At 41.2% G+C, this 16,999-nt stretch overlaps 4 protein-coding genes across 5 annotated transcripts in view; 2 read left to right on the forward strand and 2 right to left on the reverse strand.

The window, feature by feature from the left end:
* Positions 1–3,833, forward strand: part of LOC103520755 (AP-3 complex subunit delta-1-like) — a gene marked incomplete at its 5' end in the record, with an annotated part of 10,116 nt that extends 6,283 nt beyond the window's left edge. Inside the window, 2 exons of the mRNA XM_008485856.1 lie at positions 3,042–3,187; positions 3,681–3,833. Of these exons, the coding sequence (XP_008484078.1) occupies positions 3,042–3,187; positions 3,681–3,833 (299 nt within the window). The remainder of the gene's footprint in view (positions 1–3,041; positions 3,188–3,680) is intronic.
* A 2,272-nt stretch (positions 3,834–6,105) lies between these two features.
* On the reverse strand, positions 6,106–13,611 carry LOC103520754. Of its 2 annotated transcripts, XM_026831749.1 has the most exons (11): positions 13,502–13,611; positions 13,051–13,215; positions 12,488–12,616; positions 11,971–12,129; positions 10,560–10,757; positions 9,907–10,245; positions 8,803–9,534; positions 8,340–8,486; positions 7,814–7,992; positions 7,137–7,242; positions 6,106–6,382 (listed from the first exon to the last, which is right to left on the reverse strand). In XM_026831749.1, exons 1-11 carry the CDS (start codon positions 13,602–13,604, stop codon positions 6,186–6,188), a joined length of 2,454 nt encoding a protein of 817 aa, XP_026687550.1. In that variant the 5' UTR covers positions 13,605–13,611; the 3' UTR covers positions 6,106–6,185. The 2 variants fall into 2 exon arrangements, with proteins under 2 accessions (XP_026687550.1, XP_008484077.2); XM_008485855.2 differs by lacking the exon at positions 6,106–6,382 and having other exon boundaries at positions 6,840–7,242.
* Positions 13,612–14,064: 453 nt separating this feature from the next.
* On the reverse strand, positions 14,065–15,123 carry LOC103520756. Its single transcript, XM_008485857.2, has 2 exons — positions 14,374–15,123; positions 14,065–14,156 (listed from the first exon to the last, which is right to left on the reverse strand). Exons 1-2 carry the CDS (start codon positions 14,942–14,944, stop codon positions 14,065–14,067), a joined length of 663 nt encoding a protein of 220 aa, XP_008484079.1. The 5' UTR covers positions 14,945–15,123.
* The window catches only part of LOC103520757, a gene marked incomplete at its 3' end in the record, with an annotated part of 10,528 nt that continues 8,629 nt past the window's right edge, over positions 15,101–16,999 (forward strand). The window contains exons 1-4 of the mRNA XM_008485858.1: positions 15,101–15,106; positions 15,285–15,318; positions 15,526–15,707; positions 16,323–16,640. Of these exons, the coding sequence (XP_008484080.1) occupies positions 15,101–15,106; positions 15,285–15,318; positions 15,526–15,707; positions 16,323–16,640 (540 nt within the window). The remainder of the gene's footprint in view (positions 15,107–15,284; positions 15,319–15,525; positions 15,708–16,322; positions 16,641–16,999) is intronic.

A 16,999-nucleotide genomic window follows, 5' to 3' on the forward strand; every position in this document is an offset into this window, starting at 1 on the left:
TATATAATCATTAAGTGTTAGTTGATTTTATATACAATGAAAGATTACACAGTACTAAGAACTACTATGCAAAATAATGTATACTAAGCATAACGTGGCCTTAGTGTGTGAGGATAATACATATGTTTGAGAAGTATCAAAATTTTCGACTTGCACGACAAAGCGACATAAACTTACATGATTGAAGATTTTGACTGGTGTATCGTATTTCCAAGTTGGATGCTTACCTAAGAAACCACGACTACGATAGCTATCTCAAGCCTCCCTGATAGAACAATCCTGAGGTTGGTATCTCCTATCACCAGTACAAGTGTGCCTTCCCAACTGTAGTATAAACACGGGCCAAACTCTTTTTGTTTCAGGATTTTACCGAGGATCTTTTTTTTTTTATCCGATTTCTGCCTCGTTAGAGGAGTTTTAAAGAATCTGTGAGAAGGAAAGAATAAAATAATTGAAGTTCTAATCATCCTATTTACTATAATACTCTACATAAGTTTTCTCTTCCAACTTGCCCACAAAGCCTAGTAGTCTAGTAGGATCAATACTCAACCGAGGTCAATGACTTCTAAAATTTTGGCCTGCATCTGTTACTAAAAATGATTCAAACAGGTCGATTTTTCGTAAATATATGACCTTGGAGGATCACTTAAGCTAGTAACTAGTACACACCGCTCTAAATTCCTTCAAAATACTATCGAAACCAAAAGCAGTTTGCTAGATTAATGAAGGGGACACTTGGCTACATAAATTCTGAGTTTTGTGGGTTTTCCTTCTTTCAGTTGGCGCTTTGACCCCATTAGAACCCCGCCTCCGGTAAAAACTCATAAACCCCTAGACCAAGTTTGATACACAGTTTGTAGTTTTGTAGTCTCCCTCCATGTTCTGGTTCCTTTGATTTTCCTTGGAATACTCTGCTTTTCATCCTGTCAACATACATCCTAGCCGTAAATCCCGACCGCCGTTTTATTTCTGATAGTTTAAGTAGCAGAGACCTTGTTTAGCTGGCACGATGCCAGGGCAACGGCACTTTGGTTCCCCCTTGCTTCAGCGGCAGGATAAACAAGGGCTAATTATATTCTATCTCTTGTTGCTTTATTCCTGCCTCGGGTGTCACACACACGCCTGTTAACCGCACTCTGGGGCTTAGGTGTAGGGGCCCAAACAGCCCTAAACGTTGGTTGACAGCTTAAAATCTATGAGCAACGCTAGTGTTCCAACTCATTTTAGCAAATCAGCTGAGACGCGAGTAGAAAACTCTGTTTCCTGTCTAACCTCCTGTTTCCTATCGATCTGTGTACTTTTTATCTTCAGTAATATTCTTAAGTTTAAGTACAAAAAAAAAAAAAAAAAAAAAAAAAAAACACACACAAGTATTGTTGTAGTAGAGATGAATTTCCCTTGGAATATTTCATCATTAGTTTGTGACTGTTTAAAATGTTACTAGGTAGTGGCCACTAGCGCACCTGAATTTAGCAAACAGAAACCTAGTAGTTAGCTTTTCTTCTTAATAGACCTGCTTTTGCTTTCTTCCCCTTTTAGTTAGGCCTCTGTAAATTTTTAGCTTTGTTTCTTCTTTAGGCAAAAAATAGTTTACTCTCTTCTAGGCCCTTCATTATTCTTAATCTGAAATCATACGAAAATAATAATAATAAAAATGGGGAAAAAACTCGACTGTTTAGCAGTTTTTTTTTTTTTTTTTTTTTTTTTTTTAAATTAATTTTACTTATTAGATGATGTTTGATGAATATTCGGATAGGAGCTCCAAAATGTCTTCATTGTTGTATCGCCATCTCCGTTGTATTGGAGTTTATACTACCATATCTTAACTTTAAATTAAAGCATCGAGTCCGCAATGTATTGACTTGGTTTGTTTTTCATTGGTTCAGCACTTCCGGCTATGTCCGCTCCTATACGAATGTATAAATACGGCGTGATAGCTGGTAAGTGCCTTTATTTATACTCAAGGGGGATTTCTCGGACTAGTAGAGGATGAGTGTGAATATGGAATTACATGAAGAAATGTTATGATGGAAATTCGCTTAGTGGATTTTGGATTGGGAAGGTAACCACTTGGCCAAGTTTAAAGCAGTTTTTTATCTACCATCTAGCCTTAGAGCCTCTGAATTATGGTGGTCAATGATCAATTAATGAGGAATACCAAATCCCTGACTCAGCTCTGATTGAACCACGCCTATCGTTTTTACCAGGTGAGGGCCGTCTTGACTTCCATGCCACCGGAGGGTAGTGTGTTGTTGTTTACAGAATGTAAAGGACTTGGATGAGGCCATTTTTCGAGGTATGAAAACGGCATAAAATATTAACCATGTGTCTGTTTTTCTTTTTCAGTTTTAATATCAAATTCTCGTCCCGGATGCCCAACCACAGTGCGTCTATCCAGTTGTGTGTGTGCAGAAGCTACGCATCCTCATTGAAGATTCGATCAAAATTGTGAGTTCACACTTGTAGAATAAAGAAATTATTTTGAACTTGATATACCTAATGAGATCATAAACTAATTGATTGGGCCTCTTGGTTGGGTGGATGAGCTCCTCCAGGAGAACCACCTGCCAATTAAAAGAAAGTTAAAAATGTAAATGCAGTTTTTTTGTGTTATTATGTCACAACTTTGGTGCTCACTGCAGCATTGTAGGATTTTCCCAATATCTCAATAATCCTAAAATCCAATGTTTACCTACCATGCTGGCACCGGTCGCTATGCGCATTTATATGTCATAGCTACTCATTTTCCTCACGAGGCTGAGTGGGCCCCGCAACAGCCAGTCACGGAATCAATCATTTGGATGATACAAATTTCTTGACCCCGCCGGGAATCGAACCCGGGTCTCCCGCGTGCAAGGCGAGCGCAGTGACCACTACGCCATGGGAGCTGACTTAAAAGAAAGTTAAGGCAGTCCCTCCTTGATCCCTTGTGTGCCGCGTCCATTTTTTGTTCAGGACTATTGCTTTGATACGATAATGTTCGTTCTCGGTTCTGCTGGGTTTCTATCCCGTCCTCTTACGGAGTGTGTTGTTTGTTTCAGTGAAATACCTGGGATTGCTGGCCATGTCGAAAATATTGAAGACTCATCCCAAGTCTGTGCAAAGTCACCGGGATCTTATCATGCAATGTCTGGATGATAAGGATGAAAGTATACGACTGCGAGCCTTGGATCTGCTCTATGGAATGGTAAGCTTTAGTAAAATTTCACAAAATATTTCCTCAAATTCTTGCTCTGTAGGTAGGTGCTTACTTATAGAATATTGAATTGTTCCGCATAGCTGTAAACAAAATCAAACTTACCAAGCTGATCTCCAACATACGTAAGGGATTAGATTACATTGAAATGGTGGTATTTTCTGACGAAACTCCTATATGCGGAGTCCAGTATGTAATACTATTGCACCCATCCGTGAGGGATAATCGCATAGTGCACCACAAGAAAAAGAAAATTATTGGGAAAGAGGGAGTTTGCTTCTGATTCTCAGGCTATTTTGCTCATTTGGATATCCTGGGGAAAGTCTTTGCCGGAGGAACTCATCAAAAGTTTCAAAGGATGCAGTCTCGTAAAACCCATTATTATGTATTGTGTGAACCTACCTATTTATCATACCAAATAAATGAAAATTGAAATTGCAGATCTCTCTACTGTTTTAAATTAACATTATAATCTTGTCTCTAGGTATCCAAGAAAACTCTGATGGAGATAGTGAAGAAGTTGATGGTTCATATGGACAAAGCAGAAGGCACCATGTATCGAGATGAACTGCTGTCCAAAGTGATCGACATTTGCTCTCAGAACAACTACCAGTACATCACCAACTTCGAGTGGTGAGTGGTCAATCAAAATAAATGAGTAATTAATAAAGGAATTTTCATTGTGTTAAGCATACTTTTTTTAAGATAAGTGTTTCACCGCCGTTTTTATTTCATAGCAATGAAACAACTGCTATATTAGAGATTAGACGCATGTGGTCTGCGTCTAGCATGCCTATCCCGTAGTATGCCTCTCATCAAATGGGTGAGAAGAGACACAATACTTCCCATTTAGGTGCCTTGTCAACACGAGAACACCAGAAAGTAAACCGTTCAAATATTTGCAGTCGAAAAACGAGTACAATTTTTTGTCGATGGTGGAATTCGAACCCGGAACCTTCTGCATGGTAAGCAAGCGCGTTACCACTGGACCAACCGAGTTCAATTGATTGATAACCTTGATTATTTCAGGTACAGCTTCGCCGGGTTATGCATGGGGTCGCGCTGCGCGCTCCCGGGGCTTCGCGGGGTGTGCATGAGGTCGCGCTTCGCGCTCCCTTGGCTTCGCCCCTGAACCGTCCCTGAGTCTTGTCTCGAAGAAATGAAAACTGAAAACTAAAAGCGAGAGCAAAATATTAAACGTAGGAAAAGTTTCTTGTTCCCTGTGTATTTCTTATGGGGAACTTAAAAAACGTCAATATCTGGGGAACGGTTTGGAATTTCGGGATTTTCCGATTTTTCCATGAAAACTTGGGGGTCGCGCTTCGCGCTCCTTCGTTTACGGTCGCGCTGCGCGCTCCCGGGGCTTCGCGGGGTTGTGCATGGGGTCGCGCTTCGCGCTCCCTTGTGGTCGCTTCGCGACTCCTCTTGTTTACGTCGCGCTGCGCGCTCCCGGGGGCTTCGCGGGGTTATGCATAGGGTCGCGTTTACGGTCGCGCTGCCGCTCCCGGGCTTCGCGGAGTTGTGCATGGGGTCGCGCTTCGCGCTCCCTTGTTTACGGTTGATCGCGCTTCGCGCTCCCCTGGCTTCGCCCCTGAAAACTAATATCGTCCCTGAGTCTTGTCTCGAAGAAATGAAAACTGAAAACTAAAAGCGAGAGCAAAAATATTAAACGTAGGAAAAGTTTTGCTGGCCTCAAACTCTGTTCCCCGTGTATTTCTTATGGGGGGGCTAAAAAACGTCAATATCTCGGGCCGTCCCTGAGTCTTGTCTCGAAGAAATGAAAACTGAAAACTAAAAGCGAGAGCAAAATATTAAACGTAGGAAAAGTTTCTTGTTCCCTGTGTATTTCTTATGGGGAACTTAAAAAACGTCAATATCTGGGGAACGGTTTGGAATTTCGGGATTTTCCGATTTTTCCTATGTATTTCTTATGGGGAACTAAAAAAACGTCAAAATCTCGGGAACGGTTTGGAATTTCGGGATTTTCCGATTTTTCCCAGTACCTACAAAAAATAAGGACAGGTGTCAGGTTTACCTGATAGAGTCATTCTCCCAACCTCTTCTGGGCTTTCAAGATAGCAACGAGTGTTCATGATAAAGTAAGTCTAATTAATGATAGAGTCAGTTCTACCTGATGGTGTGTGTGCTCATCAAGTATTAGGCAGACCTGACAAGCGGACCTGATCAGCCGTACCTGTCAGGTCTACGTCTACCTGATAGTGAGTAGGCCTGAGAAAGAATTGCTATAAAGATGAAACTTTTGTATCTATTGAGGTGAGTTCTGAAGAATTGGTAGAGGTATTTACATTTGAATATTCTTTTGATTGTCATCGCTGCTTACTATGTTTTTATGCCTTCTTCGTTTTGGATAATTCAAAATTACGCTCTGTATCTGATTACAATTTCAACTTACTCAAAAAAGAGAAAGAACAATAGAAAATCAAGAAAATGGCCCAATGGTCAATTCTTGAAATTAGCTAACAACAACATAATGGAAATATCTCGGGGTGCTAAGTCGTGCTGGTCCATGCACGATTTACACGTAAAGCTGTTATATTCAGTTCTACCTTCTCATCCCCATTTACTCCTCATATTGCCCCCTGCTGACTCATACGTAATGATTGATATTGTACTTGAACACATCACCAGGGCGCAGTCGCGTCAGCATAAGCTCCACGCTAATCTGCTGATCTGTTTTCTTCTCGCCTCGGCTCCGATGTCGGTAGATTCGAAATCGCTTCAGCGTTTCGCGGACTGAGACGAAATTGACGTATCTGATTAGGATTTCAACTTACTCAAAAAAGAGAAAGAACAATAGAAAATCAAGAAAATGGCCCAATGGTCAATTCTTGACATTAGCTAACAACAACATAATGGAAATATCTCGGGGTGCTAAGTCGTGCTGGTCCAAGCACGATTTACACGTAAAGCTGTTATATTCAGTTCTACCTTCTCGTCCCCATTTACTCCTCATATTGCCCCTGCTGACTCACACGTAATGATTGATATTGTACTTGAACACATCACCAGGACGCAGTCGCGTTAGCATAAGCTCTACGCTGATCTGCTGATCTGTTTTCTTCTCGCCTCGGCTTCGGTGTCGGTAGATTCGAAATCGCTTCAGCGTTTCGCGGACTGAGACGAAATTGAAACCCTTGTCCAGAGTTTCGCTGGAATAGGCGAGATGTTTACCTGATAGAGTCATTCTCCCAACCTCTTCTGAGCTTTCAAGATAGCAACGAGTGTTCATGATAAAGTAAGTCTAATTAATGATAGAGTCAGTTCTACCTGATGGTGTGTGTGCTCATCAGGAATCAGGTAGACCTGACAGGCGGACCTGATCAGCCGTACCTGTCAGGTCTACCTGATAGTGTGAGTAGGCCTGAGAAAGAATTGCAATAAAGATGAGACTTTCGTATCTATTGAGGTGAGTTCTGAAGAATTGGTAGAGGTGTTGGATAAATAGATTTGAATATTCTTTTGATTGTCATCGCTGCGTTTTGGATAATTCAAAATTACGCTCCGTATCTGATTAGGATTTCAACTTACTCAAAAAAGAGAAAGAACAATAGAAAATCAAGAAAATGGCGCAATGGTCAATTCTTGACATTAGCTAACAACAACAAAATGGAAATATCTCGGGGTGCTAAGTCGTGCTGGTCCATGCACGATTTACACGTAAAGCTGTTATATTCAGTTCTACCTTCTCGTCCCCATTTACTCCTCATATTGCCCCTGCTGACTCACACGTAATGATTGATATTGTACTTGAACACATCACCAGGGCGCAGTCGCGTCAGCATAAGCTCTACGCTGATCTGCTGATCTGTTTTCTTCTCGCCTCGGCTCCGATGTCGGTAGATTCGAAATCGCTTCAGCGTTTCGCGGACTGAGACGAAATTGAAACCCTTGTCCAGAGTTTCGCTGGAATAGGCGAGATTGAGGGCGCGCTTCATTTTGTCGCTTTTGTGCAGCGAGTTGTGCGAGGTAGTACGTCGGGAGTGATGCACGGTCGTCAGCTGGGATAGTAACGTTGTATGATGAGACTGGAACGTGAACGAACGAAATCAAAGATTTATCTTTTTTTCCGAAGAGTTTTGAGAAAGGGATGTAACAGAGATCTTATGGTGTCGAAACCGGAGAGAGAAGGAGAGGATAGGAGAAAGCCAACCGTTTCGAGAAAGAAACTTATCTCTTTAAAGTTTGCCCCGGGCGAGAATTGAACCCATGTAGATTCGTACAAGCTTAACCCATCTTTGCCCCTACACCTCAGGCTTAGAGCTTTTTGCCCCTACACCTCAGGCTCACTTTTTGACTATGAGTTAAGCTGAATAATCGAACCCACGACCTAACGCTTACAAGGCAGGCCACCTTCCTAGCTAACTAGGCTAGTTCCAAGCTATCGTATTTTTTAAACACTTGGAAATAAAATACCATGACTTGAATGGGATTTGAACCCGCGATCTCATTTACATTACCAAGTGAAATATCGACTGCTAAGGCCAGCCACTCACTATCAGGTAGACCTGACATTTACGGCTGAAAAGGTCCGCCTGTCAGGTCTACCTGATACCTGATAGTGAGTGGCTGGCCTAAGCAACCAAGCTAGGTACCAACCTGTAATGTCTGAGTGGTAGGGTAGGGGTGTGATTTCGGCGGATCTTGAATGCTATGTGAGTAGTGATGAGACTCAGTTTTGCCTGAGGAATCGGTACGGCTTCCAGACTTGTGTGTTTTAAATCGGAACAGCCAGTCTAGGGTGACGTCCTTGTTGATCTTGTTGGAGGTGCGTCGAACTGCCATGAAAAAAAAAAGTCGAATACTAAAATAAGAAGATAAACAAATTCACTTGATTAAATAAACAAATCTATTGTTGGAAAAGAGTAAAAATGGGGCTGTTAAAAAATAATCAATCTAAACATGATAAAAGAACTCGGAAATCTTAGGATCTTTCTTAGAGTTCTTTGGTTACACTTACTTATAACAGCTATAACTATAACGGGGTTGAGTGGATTGGAACAAATCACATGCCTTCAGGCACACTCCATTTGTCAAGGGTCTAGGTTTTCCTTGCCCTTGGGATCAATTTAATTTAATTTGAACTTTCGTTTCTTTTCTACATGGCTTTTCCTAACACATTTACCTTTGCTGTAGTTATTCTGAGGACAGTACTCGTATATTTCCTGTTCAGCACAATGTTCTCTGCTCTGTGTTCGATTGGAATGTCTTTCTGCTTCTTCCGACCTCGGGCAGTGCTCACTTGTGGAAGCGAGGCATTTTGTTTGGACCCCTGGAAATTCAATTATAATTTCTTCGTTAAACTGATTGGATTTTCAATAAAAATAATAGGTAATAACAATAATAATTTCTTACTCTTACCGTCATATTTGATTGGATATCGCAATTTTAAAGATCATAAATTGATTTAGAGAGGTACAAATTTGAGAGACAGCCCTAAAAAATTGAATTTAGGTGGAGCTTAAATTTTGGCAATTTTTTAGAAACCATAAATTACTTTGACATTTTAACGGAGACGTGACCATGTAACGGAGGTTCAAGATTTATGTAGCTGCCCAAAAAAAATCTATTGTTTTCAAAGACGTTACCTCTGGAACCTTGGTGGCTGTTTTCGGTAGTCAATCTCGTGTTGACACAGGATTGGGAAATTCTGAACAGAGTCCTCTTACATGTGGTTGAGAACAGGTCTTTCTTACTTTCCAGCTTGTTACAAGACAAGGACTTGTACTGATGGCTTGTAGAAAGAGCGGCAAATTGGTTCTCATGGGGTTTGTGATCAATGGAGGCGTATTTTCTTTGTATATGCTGAGAACTTGAGTCGTATTCATCATTTGCGATGTATTTGTCACTAGCGAAATATTGTAGATCGTTTGAAGCGTATTTACTTGGGACGTATTTATTTCCTCTCAACGCATATTGGCTCTCATTTGAGACGTATTTGTCACGTGGGATGAATGAACCATCGTATTCCATATATGGGTAGTCGTCAGATAAATATTGATCATTTGAAACTAATTCACTATCACTAGAAGCGTATTTACGTTCGTCTGAACCGTATTTTCTCTCGTTTGAAGCGTATTTAGAATCATTTGCTGTGTATTTACTCTCATGTGGGGCGTATTTACGTTCGTCTGAAGCGTATTTTCTCTCGTTTGAAGCGTATTTACTATCATTTGAGACGTATTTAATGCTGAGACTACTGGAGGTAGTTCGGTGTTGGGAATTTCGGTTCACATTGCGTCGGGTCGTGCTGGGATCGCCCAGAGCTCGCACTGGTTTGGCGTGATTGGTTTCGTAAATGAAGTCCTCCAGTGTTTTTCCTGAAATGTTTATTGTGGTAAAGGGAATTGTAACAAGGGAACAACGAAGGTCTTATCGTTCCGAAGAGAGAAGGAAGGGATAGGAGAAAGCCAAGGTTCGTTTCCATAACGAACCTTATCTACCTATTTACTTAGGATAAAGTTCGTCTCGAGCGGGATCAATACCCCGTGACTTAGATCAGCGCTTACAAGGCAGGCGCCGCCACCTTCCAAGCTTATCCTGAACCGATAATGTTCGTTCTCGGAACGGCTGGCTTTGTCCTATCCTGTCTTCCTCTCTTTCGATTTCGGACGATAGATCTGTTATGCTGTTAAGTACAGTTTCCCTCTTTCAAACCTCTTTAAAAAAAAAAAAAAAAAAGCAAGGAATACCTCTGGTTAAAATTTTGTACGGAATTTTCTTGTCCTTGGATATTTTCCTCTTGTTGACAAGTGACTTGGCCGAGTATTTGCTTTTCCTCTTCAACAAATCTGGCCGACAAGGGCCGAAATATTTGTGTCCCACCACTTTGGATGGGTGACACTTGGCCCCATATTTGGTGCCTTCACCACTAATGCTCCCATGGGTTAGACAAGGGCCCTGGCCAGCAGTTGGTAGAGCTGCCTCATGGGGCAGCATATTCGGTTCGTCCATTGGATTGGGTCTAGTGCTGGTTAGGTGACTTCGGACGTTTTTGGTGTCTTCTGGAGCCAACCAGGCAGTTGGGTCATCTGAAATATTTAAATTCATTTATTTCGCATTGTGACAAGTAAATATAAAAAGATTTTCCCCTTAATTACATTAAATTGAAATGGGGGGACTTTTAACGCAATTCCTGTGTGCGGAGTCCAGAATGTAGGACTATTGCACCCTTTCCCCTAATTAAGTACAACATTGTTACCATACTTGGTGTACATATTTTGAACATTATTTTTTTGACATACATTATTTTTTTGACTTCAGTTTTGTATATGGGTCGCACAACGAAAATTGTTATAAACATTCGTAATGAACACGAGAAAAATTCCAATTGAAATCTACTTACTTGTGTCCGTGTCTCGTCGAGTATTGTACAAGTTTTCGTACTGGCGGAAAAACAGCTGCACATCCCCGCTCAGCTGTTGATGTTCCCCCGTCTCCATGCTGTCTGTGTTGTGGCGTAGCGTACACTTGTAATTCGTATAACTACTGGGATGTGTGGCATCTGTGTGTAATCCTGGCAAAGAGCTCTCCTTGTAGTGCCCTGTTAGGATTGAAGAAATCAGGGATAGGATAAATATATGGTACCTTATCACAAGGGTCGGCAGTCCCTTTAATCCTTTGGTGACCTCTCTAACAAACGTGGTGTTGGTGTTGATGTTGGTGTTGTAGCAGCGCCAGCAGACTACTGTTCCTCTCCACACTCCCTCTCTGTCTTAAACTCCGGGAAGGAGGCAACCTGGGTTGGACTTGTCCAATGATCAAGTGGTGTTAGGCTGGTGGGGTTTGCCGGGCAGTTGAAAAGATGGTTGATGTCATGTGGGGCTCCGGAACACGTACTTAAAGCTCCAAGTTTAGAGCTTTAGGTACGTGCTATCTTATAGACTTACTTTCGGATAGGGACGGATTGTCGTTCATATTTTGGTTCTGCACTCTGCTAGTCCGTTGAGGTTTTGCAAGATTGCCCATGGGTTGAACAGTAGGTTCAAACAAATTATATTGCTCAGGTCGCGGAATTTTCTGTGCTTGTAGAATCAGATCTCTGACGCCTTGAGGATGGGAATAAATTTGATTAGCTGACGTCAGTAATGCTTTATTATTAGGAGGTAAATAATCACGAGATGAGGTTGATTCTTAAAGCACGGTACACACTACGGCATGGCTCCCAGATTGGTGTTTGAACTTGGTCTTCCTATAGATCGTTGCGTGTGTACGCGATATTTGCGCAAATTTCACTCGTCAAGACCTGAATTTTGCGCAAATATCGCATACACATATAACAATCTATCGAAAGACCAGGCATGGCTCCCAAATTGGTGTTTGAACTTGCGCAAATTTCACTCGTCAAGGCCTGAATTTTGCGCAAATATCGCATACACATATAACATCGAAAGACCAGACCAGAGGATCAAGGTGGCAGACATGGTTTAGTATGTGTACCGGGCTTGAGGCATTTCCTATGACCTAACCCTCAGGGTTCTGTTATTGAAATGTCAAGTTATTGCCATCTTTTTTGAGTAAGAAAAGTTTTCTCTTTTCGATTGGCTTTTGTTACCTCAGTTACCTGGTATAAGTTGTAGTTTGTCCAAGTTGGGTGGAAATTGTTCTGGTTGTGCTTTATTGTAGCTTTGCGTATCATCGTCACCAAGGTTTGCCGGGCAGTTGAAAAGATGGTTGATGTCATGTGGGGCTCCGGGGAACACGTACTTAAAGCTCCAAGTTTAGAGCTTTATGTACGTGCTATCTTATAGACTTACTTTCGGATAGGGACGGATGGTCGTTCATATTTTGGTTCTGCACTTTGCTAGTTCGTTGAGGTTTTGCAAGATTGCCCATGGGTTGAACAGTAGGTTCAAACAAATTATATTGCTCAGGTCGCGGAATTTTCTGTGCTTGTAGAATCAGATCTCTGACGCCTTGAGGATGGGAATAAATTTGATTAGCTGACGTCAGTAATGCTTTATTATTAGGAGCTCCCAAATTGGTGTTTGAACTTGGTCTTTCTATAGATTGTTGCGTGTGTACTTACGCGATATTTGCGCAAATTTCACTCGTCAAGACCTGAATTTTGCGCAAATATCGCATACACATATAACAATCTATCGAAAGACCAGACCAGAGGATCAAGGTGGCAGACATGTTTTAGCATGTGTACCGGGCTTGAGGCATTTCCTATGACCTAACCCTCAGGGTTCTGTTATTGAAATGTCAAGTTATTGCCATCTTTTTTGAGTAGGTAAGAAAAGTTTTCTCTTTTCGATTGACTTTTGTTACCTGGTATAAGTTGTAGTTTGTCCAAGTTGGGTGGAAATTGTTCTGGTTGTGCTTTATTGTAGCTTTGCGTATCATCGTCACCATTATGATCATTTGTAGGGCAGAAACCGTCAAGTCTGGACATCTCAACTGGAACGAGAAGTTTAAAACATAAATAACTACTACCACCAAATAAGATAGAATATAAATAGAATACACATTGTTTATCTTGCTGGAATAGGACTTAAAAGTGAGTTTACCCCCGCAGTCTAACCAAGCGAGAAGTTTAAAACATAAATAATTACTACCACCAAATAAGATTGTTTATCTTGCTGGAATAGGACTTAAAAGTGAGTTTACCCCCGCAGTCTAACCAAGGTCTCATATTTCGAAGTTTATTTTTTTTACGGGTATTAGATATGTAATAATGTAATATTTTTTCTCCCTTAAAAATGCCTTAGCCGAATGCCAGCCTCAGAGATGTAGTGGACTGCGTACCTTGTGTATTTATGGTTATTTTGTTCCCCTTTAACAGGACAGATAGGTTATTTTATTGTTGTTACCGTTAAAATGAAAATGCTTACGTTCGACATGTTGTATGGTTTTCACAAAGGGCTCGAGTTCCGGGAATATTTGAAGCAGACGTTTTCTTTCCTCTGCGTAGTAGTTTCGGGTTTGTAGTATTTCTCTTGCAACTTCTTTCTTATTGAGTGGTAGCGTGGATTTCTCTGTGTACTGTAATGCCTCCTCTGGAAGGAAAGATACCATGCCATAGTCAGTTTTTTCTGATGAGAAAACATTTTTTACTGTCCTTATCCTACCTATGATAGGAAGGAAAGTATTATTACTGAGCTGAGCATTCTTGTTAAAACTAGGTGCTATGAATTTTATGATAATAAGACTCTTCACTGGAAGGTAACCACTAGGCGATGTTACTGACCAGTCCTTTCTCCCCCTTAAGACAGGAACTATTCCTATCTAATGGCTTAACTCCATGCACAAAAAGCCCACATACATACGAGTAGTAATACGTACCCAGTTGATCATAAATCCTCTCCAACGGGGCTAAAGGGACACCAGGATTTATTCGGACACTATCCAGCACCATCTTGCACTTGTATAGATAGAATTTCTCCATTTGAGGACACAGGAGGAAATCAAAGATTTATCTTTTTTTCCGAAGAGGTTTGAGAAAGGGATGTAACAGAGATCTTATGGTGCCGAAATCGGAGAGAGAAGGAGAGGATAGGAGAAAGCCAACCGTTTCGAGAAAGAAACTTATCTCTTTAAAGTTTGCCCCGGGCGAGAATTGAACTCGTACCTTGTGTATTTATGGTTATTTTGTTCCGCTTTAACAGGACAGATAGGTTATTTTATTGTTGTTACCGTTAAAATGAAAATGCTTACGTTCGACATGTTGTATGGTTTTCACAAAGGGAGGGAATTGTAACAAGGGAACAATGAAGGTCTTATCGTTCCGAAGAGAGAAGGAAGGAAGGATAGGAGAAAGCCAAGGTTCGTTTCCATAACGAACCTTATCTACCTATTTACTTAGGATAAAGTTCGTCTCGAGCGGGAATCAAACCCCGTGACTTAGATCAGCGCTTACAAGGTATATTGCAGAGCTGGGTTTGAATCCTGTTTGCCACCGACATGAAATAGTGAAGAGGCGTGCACGCTCCGGGGAAAACTGCAAGGAAAATCGAGGTTAATAAAAAGGTTTTGCAGATAACTTGACTGAGAAATATTCCCATTTCAAGCTTTTGTCCGCTGGCATACCAGATACCAGATTGAAATACTTATGTATTATGATTACCTATCGTTTTTGTTTGATTTGTTGTGAAGTGATTTATTGGATTCTGAATTCTGAGTAATTTTTGCAATCATTACACAATTTGATTACTTACCACTGGATCCCATATTCTTTTCAGTCATATTTTTGGGATCTTCCATATTTATACCGGAGCTGTCATTTGCAGACTTGCAGTTCTCAGTGTTATTCATAGGTTCAAAATGTTCATCATTGATATCTTCTTCAGATTCTGTGTCCATTTCCATGTCCTCGGGAGTGTTGAATATTTCTCTAGTAGTATCATCATCAATACCATTGTCAACATTGAGAGCATTCTTATCTATTTGTTCAGAATCATTGCTATCTCCACTGTTACTTCTAGTCCGTCCTTTCACATAGTCTGGATTGGTTATTGTTTTGTCATCTTGTTCTTGATCACTTCTCGTGACACCGTCAGCATCATCTTCGCTGATAGTTTCACCATGGGGAAGATCATTACGGGGTATTTCTTTGTTGCTATCTTTGCTTTTCCCACTGTTACTGTCTTCGCTTTTCCCATTGTCTTTATAGGTTCGTACTCCATGTTTCATATCCTTGGCAATACAATGTCTCATATCTTTAACTTCTCTGCGCTTTGCTTTGTTTCTTTTGCGTCTCTCGGCTCTCCTTCGAGCGTTTCCTGCCATTCAAGGGCTCTCGGTTTGTACGTTCGCTATTTTTCTATGTGTCCCTTTTCGGGTTTCTAGCTTGAAGTTACGTTTGGGCGCAAATAAAGAACAGGAAAAAAAGAACTACACAAGAAAGTTGATAAAACTTTTGTTTAGAACTTTTCGATTCTTAAAATGTCCGCTTTTTTTAAAATCAAATGTGTAGCGTTTCCTGCCATTCAAGGGCTCTCGATTTGTACGTTCGCTATTTTTCTATGTGTCCCTCCTTTTCGGGTTTCTAGCTTGAAGTTACGTTTGGGCGCAAATAAAGAACAGGAAAAAAGAACTACACAAGAAAGTTGATAAAACTTTTGTTTAGAACTTTTCGATTCTTAAAATCAAGAAGTCTAAAGGTGAGTTTTCTATTTGTTTATATTTGACCTCACTCAGGCTTCTTAAAAAAAAATTTTGGTTAGAAAATTTCCGCCCTGGCCGGAATTCGAATCCAGCACCTCCGGGTTGAGAATCTGAGACCTTCTTGTTGACGGAATTTTGTTTAGAAAAGTTGGAAGTTTACCTTTTTTTAATAAGTATAAGTAACACCTGTTTACATCTTCCAGGTAAAAAGAAGAAGCTCTCTACATCTGAACAAGAGCAGGATCAGGAGGAATCCCCCGGGAAATCCAAAGAGGGTTACGAAGAACCCCAGGGCATTTCCACGCCTTCCAAAGAGGTTTTCCTCTCGTCTCGGCCTTCATTTCCCTCTCTATCATCTCTGGGTAGCAACAGGGATCTGTCTGTGGTAAGTACCGTGTTACTTTCTTCTTCTTTACCTTTTCCCACTCAAGTGGGGTCGGCATTTTTAGTCAACAATTTCCAGTTAGGTACCTTGGTTGTGAACCCCTTCTCACTCAAATCTTTATTTATACATTGTTCCCATCTTTTCTTTGGTCTGCATCCTTCAACTTCCATTCGACTCCCTCTCTTTCCTACATAATCTTCATCCCTTCTCATCACATACCACTGTAATCTTCGTTCCTGGATCTTCTTTGTTACGTTACTTCCGTCACCTTGATCTTATCTCTAATCACTTCATTTCTTATCCTTGGTATTTTCATTTTAGTAACTTCCCTCTTTTTTTCCTCTCTCCCTCCCTACCTCTCTGATCCCTTTTTCCCTGTCTCATCCTCGTTTCCTCAATCACTTCATTTCTTATCCTTGATATTTTCATTTTAGTAACTTCCCTCTTTTTTTCCTCTCTCCCTCCCTACCTCTCTGATCCCTTTTTCCCTGTCTCATCCTCGTTTCCTTCATCCTTCTAACTACAAAATAATTCTGATTAACCTTTCTTCTGATTCAATTTAATTTCTCTCAGGAATACATACAATATAATGTCGATTACCCGTGTCATCCTCAGGAATACTTGGTACAGGGAGGAGGCAGTGGCGTATCGCTATCAGGGGACTCCTCATCAGACCCGGAGATCACCGTCCTCCTCATCCTTCACAACCATCATGTCTCGCATCTCAAGAACATCGATGTCAACCTATCCCAATCCCACGCGTACAGTTTGGTCCGCCATCCCGTGGCGTCCGGGCCGGGATACGAACCCAGTTCCGTGCGACTGTTGGCCGAGCTGAGTCCGGGGAGTCGCCAGGAATCGAACCTAACACTTAAGTTCTCCGAGGCGAGCATGAACCACAAGATCCGTGGAACCCTGTCGTATATATCTCAGGTGAGTTGGTGGGGGGGGGGGGGAAAGAGGTACCTTGGGAGCCCCTTTGGGAATGGAACTCTTCACATTGTCACTCTTACTTTTTAGCTTTAGAAAGGTAATTAAGTGAAAGGTAGGGATGGTTTGGCAAATGGGATTTAAATTCTAATATAAAGAGGTGGAAGAGGCATGGATGTATACGGTTGGAGTAATTAGATGTTATTCTGTCTGTCTTATACGTTTTCGCGAATTTTGATCTGTTACAGACTGAGTCCTGGTTAGTTTCGCCTTCCTAGGGGTCGCGGGTTCCCGTAGTGATTTGTTGAGCGTTATGGCTACAGTGATGTTTACAGACTGTTCTTGGAATTTGGTTTCGTGGC

The sequence above is a fragment of the Diaphorina citri genome, unplaced genomic scaffold (assembly GCF_000475195.1).
Source record: "Diaphorina citri unplaced genomic scaffold, Diaci psyllid genome assembly version 1.1 scaffold4039, whole genome shotgun sequence".
Classification (NCBI taxonomy): domain Eukaryota; kingdom Metazoa; phylum Arthropoda; class Insecta; order Hemiptera; family Psyllidae; genus Diaphorina; species Diaphorina citri.

What these genes read in the sequence shown, in the direction of transcription:
- LOC103520754 (XM_026831749.1), bottom strand. Translation starts at nt 13,604, where the DNA reads ATGGAGAAATTCTATCTATACAAGTGCAAGATGGTGCTGGATAGTGTC. An exon ending in CCATCCGTCCCTATCCGAAA is followed by an intron (nt 10,758 to 11,970) that starts GTAAGTCTATAA and finishes CAATCCTAACAG; the next exon opens with GGCACTACAAGGAGAGCTCT. An exon ending in GTACAAAATTTTAACCAGAG is followed by an intron (nt 9,535 to 9,906) that starts GTATTCCTTGCT and finishes TAAACATTTCAG; the next exon opens with GAAAAACACTGGAGGACTTC.
- LOC103520756 (XM_008485857.2), bottom strand. Translation starts at nt 14,944, where the DNA reads ATGGCAGGAAACGCTCGAAGGAGAGCCGAGAGACGCAAAAGAAACAAA. An exon ending in AAAGAATATGGGATCCAGTG is followed by an intron (nt 14,157 to 14,373) that starts GTAAGTAATCAA and finishes TTTTCCTTGCAG; the next exon opens with TTTTCCCCGGAGCGTGCACG.